General features: G+C 44.3%; 2 protein-coding genes across 6 annotated transcripts in view; one reads left to right on the plus strand and one right to left on the minus strand.

Moving 5' to 3' along the window:
* Positions 1 to 349: 349 nt before the first annotated feature.
* kri (uracil phosphoribosyltransferase krishah) overlaps positions 350 to 12,500 on the minus strand; it is a 12,242-nt gene continuing 91 nt past the window's right edge. The window contains exons 1-8 of one of the 5 annotated variants that reach the window (XM_070114739.1): positions 11,593 to 11,685; positions 5,491 to 5,646; positions 4,724 to 4,806; positions 3,218 to 3,260; positions 2,805 to 2,954; positions 2,460 to 2,604; positions 2,185 to 2,315; positions 350 to 2,049 (exon numbers count right to left, since the gene is read on the minus strand). In XM_070114739.1, the coding sequence (XP_069970840.1) occupies positions 1,975 to 2,049; positions 2,185 to 2,315; positions 2,460 to 2,604; positions 2,805 to 2,954; positions 3,218 to 3,260; positions 4,724 to 4,806; positions 5,491 to 5,646; positions 11,593 to 11,670 (861 nt within the window). In that variant the 5' untranslated portion in view covers positions 11,671 to 11,685 and the 3' untranslated portion in view covers positions 350 to 1,974. Of the gene's footprint in view, positions 2,050 to 2,184; positions 2,316 to 2,459; positions 2,605 to 2,804; positions 2,955 to 3,217; positions 3,261 to 4,723; positions 4,849 to 5,490; positions 5,647 to 11,209; positions 11,308 to 11,592; positions 11,686 to 12,500 lie in introns of those variants that run through there. The other 4 variants (XM_027378839.2, XM_027378831.2, XM_027378823.2 and 1 more) reach the window with 4 other exon arrangements.
* The window catches only part of ABCB7 (ATP binding cassette subfamily B member 7), a 13,476-nt gene continuing 13,339 nt past the window's right edge, over positions 12,364 to 12,500 (plus strand). Inside the window, exon 1 of the mRNA XM_070114704.1 lies at positions 12,364 to 12,500. This exon is cut by the window's right edge and continues 57 nt beyond it. Within this exon, the coding sequence (XP_069970805.1) occupies positions 12,390 to 12,500 (111 nt within the window). The 5' untranslated portion in view covers positions 12,364 to 12,389.

The raw sequence follows: 12,500 nt of genomic DNA on the forward strand, positions 1-12,500 counted from the left end.
GTTTTCAAGGAAAAGCGATGATGTTATTTGCCAGAGTATAGATCTGATAGAATTTCAGTGCTGCGGTTCTCGAAATAAATTTTCCTTGTACCTTAAGTTCGTCTTGCTGATTAATGTTTCCTTTCTTATTGTTATATTATATTATTTTTAACTTGCTAAAGCGTGTGACATTTCTGTATTCATTGTAGGATTTTCTTGTTTTTATGTAGAGATATGTCGTTTTATCATGCTATCAATGTTAATTTTTACTATTTTGACTTGCAAGTTGAAATCTTTAAAAACTTTCAATCTTATTAAAATTTTGAAGGAACAATTTTCTAGCAATGAAGGAATGGAAGGAATAAAGAAAAAAAATACTCAGCTTTTATTCTATGTTACACATATAGCCAACGTATTTCACTTTGTGAAATAAAGTATAGTTACAGGTCTTTTTAATTTGTCACAAGCTCTTATGGCTTTAACTAGAAAAGGCTTCTGGAATATGATTGTGCAGTTTACATAATTGAACTTTTATGAGTTTAATATCTAAAGAAGTCAAATAATTTATGAACTGGTCATCAGCACATCCTTTAGAAATATATCTTGCGCTCACAATGCAACTGCATGAGTTACATGTAAGGTAGTTAATTGTACCATAGAAGAGTAGAACTCCTGGAAGCTATTATGTTGTGTAAAGTATTAAGCCTCAATATGAAGAAAAAGGACTATGATTTCCAAGGAAAAGAAGGCCGAGAGAAATAGCATGATAAGTCGAGGTGATAGAGATTTCATGACATGTACATGTTTTATTAAGCAGAGAATCCTCTTTAGTCAAGATCATCTTTGGGTTTGAACCTCTCAACTCTTAACTCTGACTAGGATTTGTGCATTTACTTGTCTGTTTTACTGTACTGCAGATGCTTATATATGCAACGTGAACGCAAGATTTACTCATAAAACGGTATCCAGACTGTACTATTCTGTACTTCTGGCTTCCATGTCTAAATATACTTTAGTTTGTCTCCACACTTTCGGAGATCCGGTAATATTTTTTCCATCATAATTTGCAACTGGAACAGGAGATGAAGACTCCTAAACATGGGAATGTTCTGGAGGTAAAGTGATAGTAAGATGAGACAAAGATTTGATGGCATGAGTGGATGAACACGATGGAATTGAGACTCAATATTACCTGTATGAAGACATTAAATGCATGGTTCTCATTCACTTAACTACTGGCATCAACACCCCTGCCTTTATCTTTTGCCACTGACATGATTCTTTTACACTAGCAATATTGGATGTATTCTAATTAAAAATTCATCAGTTGCACAAAAGGCACAACTTGACTAAGCAGAGTGTCAGAGTGTAATGATAAAGACAGACCTGAGTGTTTCTCATCTTCCATAAGTGTCATATATCATCATCTATATCACAAAGACTCTTCACTGTCACTTTCTTGCACACAATTTCACCGTACAACCCTAAACTGCATGATTTATTTCAAGCACATGTATTAACTGCTATGATTGACACATGTCTGGCAGTGCAAATAAATTTTCAAAGAACTAAACAAAGTCGAATGTGAGCACAAACACCCCATCCAAAATTCCAGTCAATTCACTTAACATAAGCCTTCCAATTATACTCTCCAAATAAGAAATCACCTGTAAACAAACTGAAAACCTTAATATAGGAAAACTTTACCATAAATAAGAAAATATAAATAACTACCTATGCTGAAACTACAGCATAACGATTACTAACATACATGAGAACATTTAATGAGAACAATCACATTTTCACGATATTTCCAAAATATCTAACAAAAGTGACTGCATCCAAGACTGACTAAATTATCACCTATAAATGTATTCTTTACACACACTAAAGATGCAGCAACATGAAACTTTGTTCCAACTGGCGTCTAGAAAACAAAATGTGTATCCTTCCTTTCTACAACACAAATAATTGGTGCTGTGAGATCTTGGTTCTTTAGTCCGTGCCAAAGTACTTCTGGCCAAAGTGGTTTGGTGCCACGGGATGCACTTCTGATGTTAAGATATTCATCTGCAATGCAATAGAAAGAAGGGTTACCAAATAATTTCATATGGAGAAGGTGTACATATAATATGTTTTATTTTCCGTGATTTTCCTGTATGCATCTTGGAGCTGTATAAGAATCACAGGCAACAATATCCTTACCTTCGGGAAAGCACTAGTGATGGTCCTCGCTGCTGCTGGTGTGGAGAAGAGGTTAAGCAAGATGATGTTCTCTTCTTCCACTGCATGCTCTTGAAGAACATTAACTGCCTTAATGACAGTGTTGCCAGAACCTAGAACACAGTTTTGCTTATAGGAACAGCAATTAAAGTGCTTGAGAAAGAGGAGAAACATTCAGTAATGCAAAGACATTTGTGAATGTCTATTTCCTTAGAAGAAACAGAAAAGGAGAAGAAAGGATATCCCAAAAAACTTACTCATGATCGGGTACATCAGAAGAACTTTACGCTGACTTATATCTTCTGGGAACTTTGCATATACCACTTTTGCTTCATGAGTATCAAGATCAGACTCCACAAGGATCTTGCCCAGTCTTATGGAACGGCAACATGATCGCAATCCCTGTCATTGAGAGGAAAGCTGTTAGTTACAAGGTAATATCAAGGAAATTCATGAAAGACAGCAATGCAGCACACCAGCAACAGCATCCTACTCATTTAATTTTCTGCAATCAGATTAAACACTGAAATGGCAATGGTAAAGACAACACAATGTATTCTCATGGGGAAGATTAAAACAATTTTGAATCTAAATTTACTTACTTGTTCCATAGCCTCTCCCGACCTCACAATGGAGACTCCGCAGTTGCCCTTGACAAACTGCAAGCCCTTGTACTGGCATCCCGTTGGCGTTGTGATTGTGCAGTCAGAGTACGGAAGCTGGTTCAAGCCCTCTTCAACCACCAAACGAATCTAGAGAAAAGGAAAAGGAAAAGGTGAATTGGTATCCAGTGCAGTTATACAAACAGTATATACAGTGATAACACAAGTTTCTAGATACACATATCATATGAAACAATATATATTTACCATAAAAGCATTAGACTTTCAAAATCTAAGCATAGGTTCTGTCTGTAGTATGAGAAGGGGAGGTGGTGGATGAACTGGCAAAACAACAAACAAAAAATGGAGATTAAACAGCCACATTCATCAATATTCATCAATATATTACTTACTAATCTGTCTGCATAGAATTTGAAGTCACTTCTTGATGTATTTCTGCAAGAGAAGATATGAAAGCACTGACTTTAGTTCTATTCTCGGATGCTTATATAAACATTTAAATCAATAGTGTACCTAAGAAAAAATAAAAAAGTAAAAGAAATGAATCCAAAACTTCCATTACTTACTTTTGAAAAATAAAATCTTATTGGTATGTGATGGAAGGAAAAAATAAACACAAATCTCAAACTTATTTACTAACATTGTCAAGTAATTGACTTGTGAAATTGCATCAATAAAGAAAAAATGCTATATAACAATAAATGTAGCTTTCAAACCAAAGCAATGAAGTTTATTTCAAATACATCCAATAACAGAAGAAAAGAGAGAGGAAGAGAAGTGGAAAAAAGAAGAAAAAGGAAGAGTGGAAATAGAAAAAAAGAAAAAGAAGGAAGGGAGGAAGGATGGAAAAAAAGAAAAAGAAAAAAAGTATTCAGAAAGTGATTCTAAGTAAATAATATCAAATTTACTATTGCAAAAACATTAAAACCTGTAACAACATTCTATTAATCACAACCCATATCAATTAACATCCCTCAAAAACATCTAACAGTATTAGAACTGTTATAATCAATAATCACAAGAAAAATAGATGATAACCATGTAATAACAATAACAATAACAATAATAAGAATAATAACAATAACAATAATAATAATAATAACAATAACAATAATAATAACAACAATAACAATAAGAAGAACAATAACAACAACAACAACAACAACAACAACAACAACAACAACAACAACGACGTTCTTTCTGCGCCCCCCCCCCTTAGGCAATGTGCTTTCCGCTTGGTCCACGAATTACTTGGAACTATCAACAACAGCCAGCCATACATTAAAAACCAAGATGTGCAATATAAAAATGGAGAAGGGAAACTAGTCAACATAATATTGGTAAAAATAACAAATGGAAAAATAAATATGTACAATAAGCTCGAGAGAGAAAAAGTGAGAGGGAGGGAGAGAGAGGGAGAAAGGTAAAGGAAAGAGAAAGGTAAATAATGCAAGAGAAAGGAGTGAAAGGATAGAGAAAGGGATGAGAGGATAGAGAAAGGGATGTAAGGGAAGAGAAAGGGATGAAAGGAAAGAGAAAAGCAAAAAGGGAATGAAAGGAAAGAAAATAAGAAAGAGGAAAGAAAATGAGGAAAAAGAAAAGACAAAACTAAAAAAGAAAAGAGAAAGACCCCAAAAACAAGATCAAAACACGAACAAGAAAGAAAAAGAGAGAAAGAAAGAAAGAAAACGAACAAAAGTAGAGCACACCAGGAAAAGCCGCCCACGACCCCCCCCCGGCCGCCCCCATCCCCCATCACCCCCCCCGTCCGCCCCCATCCCCTATCCCCCCCCGGCCGCCCCCATCCCCCATCCCCCACCCCCCCACCCCCCCACCCGCCCCACTCCCAGAGGCGCCGCGTCGGGTCGTGGGCGCGAACGGGCCAAAGTCCTACTCACTTGTCTCGGATGATTGTCTGTAGCTCCTTCACCTGACCGCTGGAGGGGATCAGTCTGAAGAAGGGTCCAAAGCACTCTGTGGGCTGCAGAGGAGCTTCAATGTTCAACTCATGTTTTTCGAAGCTCTATTTACATGAAAAAAACAAAACAAAAAAAATCACGTGGAGAAAAATAAAACTGGGGGAAAAGAAGCGTTGGAGAGATACCTAAGACTTGGTATTTATTTTCGAAGCTCTTTTGACATGAAAGAGAAAGATATTACGAGAAAAATAAAACTGGGGGGAAAGAAGAGTTGGAGAGATACCTAAGACTTGGTATTTATTTTCGAAGCTCTTTTGACATGAAAGAGAAAAGATATTACGAGGAGAAAAATAAAAACTGTTTGGGGGGAAAGAAGGGTTAGAGAGATAACTAAGACTTGGTATTTATTTTCGAAGCTCTTTTGACATGAAAGAGAAAGATATTACGAGGAGAAAAATAAAAACTGTTTGGGGGGAAAGAAGGGTTAGAGAGATAACTAAGACTGTATTTATTCTATCTGTGTCGCCTCGTGCAAAGCAAGCATATTGGGGAGTGTTCGTCCGGTTTGCTAAACAGCGGGTCATTGATATGCTAAAAATAGCGCATTAGGGACCTAGCAATGAACCGGTTTAGTCTGCAGGTCTTAATGAACTAAAACGCGCAAAGGAGCAACGGATTTCTAAAAATAAACACCCGGAGATATACACACAGCATTAATAAGTTCTCCAAATAAACATTTCAAGTACCTGTGAATTCTGCTGGTCCTGGCAGGTAGATTTGTGTTTCTCTCCCTGTGAAGATGCCGACTTCTTTTCAAAAGCAGGGGGCCTTGATGTCACCACCTCGCTCATAGTACCCATAATGGCTGATGTCAACAGAGTGAAGTCGCTGATGTATAAAGTCTGGAGGATAAATGAAACGACATTATGGAGATTGGCGCGTGGGGGTGAGGGAAAACAAAGAGAATAGATTAATACACATCGCAATGCAAGACCAAACGATTCCCCATCTCCCCCTCCCCCCTCTCTTTCTCTCTTTCTCCCTTCCCCCTCCCCTCTCTTTCTCTCCCCCCCTCCCCCTTCCCTTTCTCCCTCTCCCCCCCTCCCTCTCTCTCTCCCCCACCCCCTCTCCCCTCTCCCTCCCCCTCTCTTACAAACGCATAATATTGTGCAGCGACAACTCGAATCGGGTTAGGATCGCCCCGCGTGCTAGATTAAAGCGCCGGCCACGTGATATGAATCAGCCGAAGCACCTGCTGACGCCAGCCATCAGCGTTCGGTAGAGGAAGTCGTAGGCAAGACCGCGAGTCAGCTGACCGCGAGTCAGCTGACCGCGTGCGAGTAAGGAAGGGCTCAGCGGCCTTCTCGTCAGCCATTTCCTGAAAGTAAATGGCTAGCACTCGCCTTCGCAAAAAATAGAGGATCTAGCGAGGAATACAGAACACACACGCGCGCACACACACACACACACACACACATACACACACACACACATACACACACACTCGCACACACACATACACACACTCGCACACACACACTCGCACACACACACTCGCACACACACACTCGCACACACACACTCGCACACACACACTCACACACACACACTCACACACACACACACACACACACACACTCACACACACACACACACACACTCACACACACACACTCTCTCTCACACACACACACACACACACACACACTCACACACACACACACACTCACACACACACACACTCACACACACACACACACTCACACACACACACACACTCACACATGACTATGTATTTATGTATATTTGTACATGAATGTGCATGTGCGTGTGCATGCATGCATATGTCTGCATATATAAGTATGTATATTTATGTGTATGTGTGTGTACTCGTGTATGTATTTAGTTGTATATGTGTAGGTATGTATATGTGCGTATGTACGTGTCTGTATATATACGTGTGTGTGCGAATGCATGTGTGTATACGAATGTACGTGTGTGCGAATGTATGTGTGCGCGGGTGTACGTTTGTGTGCGTATGTGCCTGTGGATGCGTATGTACGTGTGTGCGCGCGTATGTACGTGTGTTTGCGTGTTCGTGTGCAAATGGGGGTGTATATGTGTGTATGTGTACATATATATACACAGTGTGTGTGTGTAAGCAAAAATTACGGAAAGAGAGAGAGGGGGATGGGGTGAGAGGGAGGAGAGAGAGGGGGAAAGAAGAGAGAGAGGAGGAAAGAAGAGAGAAAGGGAAAGAAGAGAGGGAGGGAGAGGGAAAGAAGAGAGAGAGGGAGGGAGAGAGAGGGAGAGGGAGAGGGAGAGGGAGAGGGAGGGGGAGGGGGAGGGGGAGGGGGAGAGGGAGAGGGAGAGGGAGAGGAGAGAGGGAGAGAGAGAGAGGGAGAGGAGAGAGGGAGAGGAGAGAGAGAGAGTAGGTGGAGGAGGGAGAGGGTGACCGTGTTCCCAAGGTCAAAGAAGCGCCTGCAGTCAAACTCCTCTCTCTCTCTCTCTCTCTCTCTCTCTCTCTCTCTCTCTCTCTCTCTCAAATACACACATAAACCGCTTCGTCTCCAGCCACAAAGTTCTTACGATTATCTCCTGGAGCATCAACCCCCCCCCCCTCCCCCTCCCCCTCTCCTTCAATGCTGACGAGGCGGGAGGGATGGAGGGAGGGAGGGAGGGAGGGGGGCTTTAAGATAACTGGGGGAAAGGGGGGGGGAGGAGGAGGAGTAGGAGTAGGAGGGATATGTGGTCGGAAGGCTAGGAAGGGCAACCCCTACCCCCTCCCCCTCCTCCCCCCCCCCCCCCCACCTCGCAGGGTCACGGAGTCTGACCTCTGCTCTTTGCCTCGGAGACGACTTGAAAAAATCCACGACGTAGGAGGCCGTGGCCAGCCCGCCCCCAGGTGCCGGAGTCAACTTAAGCACGAAACTGACACGACAAGTTTTTTTTTTTACCCTTCTATTTTTCTTTTTTTCTATTTTCTTTTTTTTCTTCTTCTATTTTTCTTATTTTCTTCTTCGAATACGTCTGTACCTCTCACGGGCTATGTGACTTTTGGCTCGTTCCACAAAAGTGTTGCGAGATCCTCCTCTTCGTCGAGAGATTTCAGCCACGTTCGTTTTGTTTACATCTGCATAATCACTTTTTTTTTTTTTTTTTACGGATAGCGATTAACATGTAACATGCCAATGATTAAGAAACCCAATTAGTATGTAAATAAACTATTTGAAATACATATTCAGTCGCGGGCCGATGTTCCCGAGTAATATATTCAAGACCAATAATTATGGAGAGAGAGAGAGAAAAAAAAATGAAAACAGGTACAAGCCAATGAAACTGAATAACGGCGTAGATATAAGGAAGTGCAGGAGGAAGAAAAATGACCTAGAGAAAATAAGTAAGATATAATAAATATAATCATTTAAATATCTAATACTTTAGAATGAATAACAAAAAAATCGTAATAACGCTGATAATGATAAACACACATGGAGGATATAATTGCAAAAGACACACACACACACACACACGCACGCACACACACACACACACACACACACACACACCAAGACGAAGAAAAGGCTCAAGAGAGAGAGAGAGAGAGAAAGAGAAAGACAAAACAAAAAAAAAGTGTCAAGATGCATTAATACCGCGCGCGCGTCCTCAGCTTGAAATCCGATATTAAAGCGGCCATGTCGCTGGAACACGCAAGTTGGTGTACAATTGATGGTTAGGCTGTTACGGCCAATCTTAACCCAGGCCACTTGCGTCACGGCTCTGACCAAGGGGGTGGGTGGGTAGGGGGTAGGGGGTTGGGGTGGGGGTAGGGGTAGGGTGGGGTGGGAGTGCTGGGGGGAAGGGGTAGGGTGGGGGTCGGGGTGCCGGAGGGGAAGGGGTAGGGGGGGTGCTGGGGGGAAGGGGTGGGGTGGGGGTCGGGGTGTTGGGGGGGAAGGGGTGTTGGGGGGAAAGGGTGGGTAGGGGGGTGGGGGTGTTAGGGGGGAAGGGGTAGGGGGTGGGGGTGCTGGGGGGGAAGGGGTAGGGTGGGGGGTGGGGGTGCTAGGGGGAAGGGGTGGGGGGTTAAGGAACCTTTGTCGAGGCTGTAGCGATGTGACAATGGTAGGCGGGCAAAACGATCGCTCTAGAGAAAGGGAGGTGAGGAGAGAGGAGGGAGGAGGAGGGAGATGAGGGATGTGGAGGAGGAGAGGAGGGAGACGGGGGAGGAGGAGGAGGAGGAGGAGGAGGAGGAGGAGGAGGAGGAGGAGGAGGAGAGCAGGAGGAGAGGAGAAGGGGGAGGGGGGCAGGAGGAGGAGGGGGAGAAGAGGAGGGAGGAGGAGCAGAAGAGGAGAAGAGGAGGGAGGAGGAGAAGAGGAGGGAGGAGGAGGAGGAAGAGGAGGGAGGAGGAGGAGAAGAGGAGGGAGGAGGAGGAGGAAGGGAGAAGTGGAGGGCATAGGAGAAGTGGAGGGAGTAGGAGGAGGAAGTGAGGAGAGGAGGGGGAGGGGAGGAGGAAGAGAGGAGAGGAGAGGGGGGAGGAGGAGGAGGAGGGAAGGGAGGAGAGGAGGGAGAAGAGGAGGAGGAGGGAGAAGGGGGAGGGGAGGAGGAGGAGGAGGAGGAGGAGGAGGGGAGGAGGAGAAGAGGAGGGAGGAGGAGAAGAAGAGGAGGGAGGAGGAGAGGAAGAGGAGGGAGGAGGAGGGGGAAGTGAGGAGAGGAGGGGGAGGGGAGGAGGAAGAGAGGAGAGGAGAGGAGGGAGGAGGAGGAGGGGGAGGAGGAGGAGGAGAGGAGGGAGAAGGGGGAGGGGAGGAGGAGGAGGAGAGGAGGAGAAGGGAGAAGAGGAGGAGAAGGGGGATGGGAGGAGGGGAGGAGGGAGAAGGGTGAGGGGAGGAGAAGAGGGAGGAGGGGAGGAGAAGAGGGAGGAGGAGGAGAAGGAAGGAGGGGAGGAGGAGGAGGAGAAGGAAGGAGGGGAGGGAGAAGGGGGAGAGGAGGAGGCAAGGGAAGGGGGAAGAGAGGGGAAGGAGGGCAAGAGAGGAGAGGAGACCGAATGGGGTTCATGAAGGAGGAGGAGGAGGAGATAAGTGGGAAGGAGGAGCAAGAGTAGGTCGTGAGGATTAGGGGGGAGGAGAGGGTAAGGAGGAGGTCTTGGAAGGTGGGATGGGGGTGGGAGGAGGGGGAGGAAGAGGGGTAGGAGGACGATGCCGGAGGAGGAGGGGGGGCGGGAGAGGGTAGGGGGGAGGAGGGGGGCGAGGGGGAGGGAGAGGGGTAGGAGGACGATGCCGGAGGAGGAGGGGGGACGGGAGGGTAGGGGGGAGAGGGTAGGGGGGAGGGGGGAGGAGGAGGAGGAGGAGGAGGAGGAGGAGGAGGAGGAGGAGGAGGAGGAGGAGGAGAAGGAGAAGAAGAAGAAGAAGGAGGAGAGGAAGAAGAAGAAAAAGGAAAAAGCGAAGGAGAAGAGGCGGAAGAAAGAGAAGGAAGAGAAGGAGGAGCAAGAGAAAAAGAGGAAGAAAGGAGACGAGGAAAAAGAGGAAGGGGAAGAAGAAGGGGGTGAGGAAGGAGACGAATAAGAAGACGAAGAGGAAGAAGGAGGTCAGAGGAAAAGTAACACGATAATTACTGCATCTGTATAACCACTTTGCTTTCGCTTCCGGGATAATATTTCTAGCGTGGACCGTAAACAAACGTTTGTTTAGGCAAAGAAAATGCAAACGCTAGATCACAATCTGACATTGGCCTTGGCGAACTGGTTATACAAGGGCACTGCACTTGTTCTGACTGGCGCCGTAACTCGATATGTTAATACCCTGACCGATGGATTATGAACTTGAATCACAAAGCAGTTATCAAAGGTGCTTCTGCAATCATCTGCGAGACAAAGCCCTTAGCGGCACATGCAGAGTGCTTAATCAATTCGGGTCGGATTTTTTTTTCTCCCTCTCTCGATAAGAGATCGTTCTTGATACAGACCACAAGGATGCATCTACATTTTCTATCGTTATATAAACCTGCATTAGATATCAAATTACAAACAAGTCCTACATACATATAATTTATGTATAATATATATATATTACGTACATATATCATATATCATACACGCATAACTACATATGCGCATTTCCTAGTAACTTCAATGGCTTCTAAAGGCCTCCCGAAAGGTCACTGCTTCGAAAGCAATCTGATAAAATATGCCCTACAGATGTTCCACCTCCTCGTGATCCCGGCCCAACAGGCGACACCTCTCTCTCTCTCTCTCTCTCACACACCTCCACTTCTTCACCTGCCACACCTCTCATTAGCTCCGTGTGAGTGACCTGCACATCGATTCCGGATCTGCGATTCCCGTGAGGCCTTGCAAGACCCTTGGGGTGGGCAGGCGGCATCTCCTTAACTAGGTCGCCTATTGGAGAGGAAAAAAGTCATAGATATTGGTATAACAGAAGGACACGTATTAACGGGAATTTTTGCGTTTCTTACGGTTCGCCATTGTGCCATAAGCTTGTATTTTTCGCAGGTAAATCGCGGAGTAATTACCAGCAAGTGCATTGACGTTAGTACCGTAGAGGATACGACCGCACGGGCGAGATAAGACAGGAAATGTGGAGAGTCTGGCGACTACCAGTACGTCATGGTGTTGTGGCTGCAGCGCGCAGGTCGGGGTGAAAGAGCCACCATCATACACCCAAAAACCCATTTTTAACCTTATTTCCATAAACCGGCCTAAAATAACGCTAGAATCAACTTTCGCCTGACGTTTTGAAATCCAATAGCCACATTCACTTCCACAAATCTTAAGGATAAAATCACTTCTTTTCAATTCACTGATCTGATCCAATTGTCAGACCGTCTCTGACACGTACCCTATGAAAGACACGTGCTGAATGCCGTCTTCGCTGCTCGGTCGCGTGTTTTGGTGCCGACCGCGCGTGCACATACATCCGCGTCAGTAAGTAGATCCATTAACCTCCATTAATTAAGTGGTTGATATTCATTTTTCATTGATCATTATCACTTTTATATGATCAATCATGTTTCTATCAGTCTCAGACAAGGCTACTTACTTGATTTAAAACTGTTTTATTTTTCTTTTAAGAAACGTCAGAGTGGCAATTTCCTCGAATACAAGCGGAGTACAAAATGACTCACTAAATCTATAAGTGTTTAGTGCTGTTGTGTCACTACCCTCTTATTGTATGGGCGTAGAAATAAAACGAAAGTGTGACTATAGCATCATTTGCCCGCTCCTTAAAATACCGTTGGTAAGCACGTGCTATAACACGGCTCTTCCTGAATTCTTGCGACATTCTACAGACACGTGCTCTATGTAGCTGGTCTATAAATAGTAATGGCCCAAATTTGATAAACTGACTCTATCATTTTAACAGGTGCATAATCACATTATGCAAGCTAAAACAGACTGCAGGTACATACTCCCCTTATCTTGCCATCCATTTCTCCATGTCATATGACACCAAATTTTAAATCATGAATTTTAACGCACACAAATCATACCATTACCTGTGAGTAACACATCGTTATTACCGTTAGAGGTTATAAATGAGCTACACAATGAAATGCAATGAAACTGCATTCAATAATTCGTATTCACCGCGTCTATGACGTCATAGATCACCCAAATTGTATTCTTCCGCGAACTATGGCTCTCCAGCTGATACTGCAGAGGCACTTCTCCTGTAGAAATATATCTCGGACTCAGGTTTTAGGCGAATGCGTGAGAAATGCCTCGACCACTGGCGTAAATGGCATC

This window comes from Penaeus vannamei, chromosome 3, assembly GCF_042767895.1.
Source record: "Penaeus vannamei isolate JL-2024 chromosome 3, ASM4276789v1, whole genome shotgun sequence".
NCBI lineage: Eukaryota > Metazoa > Arthropoda > Malacostraca > Decapoda > Penaeidae > Penaeus > Penaeus vannamei.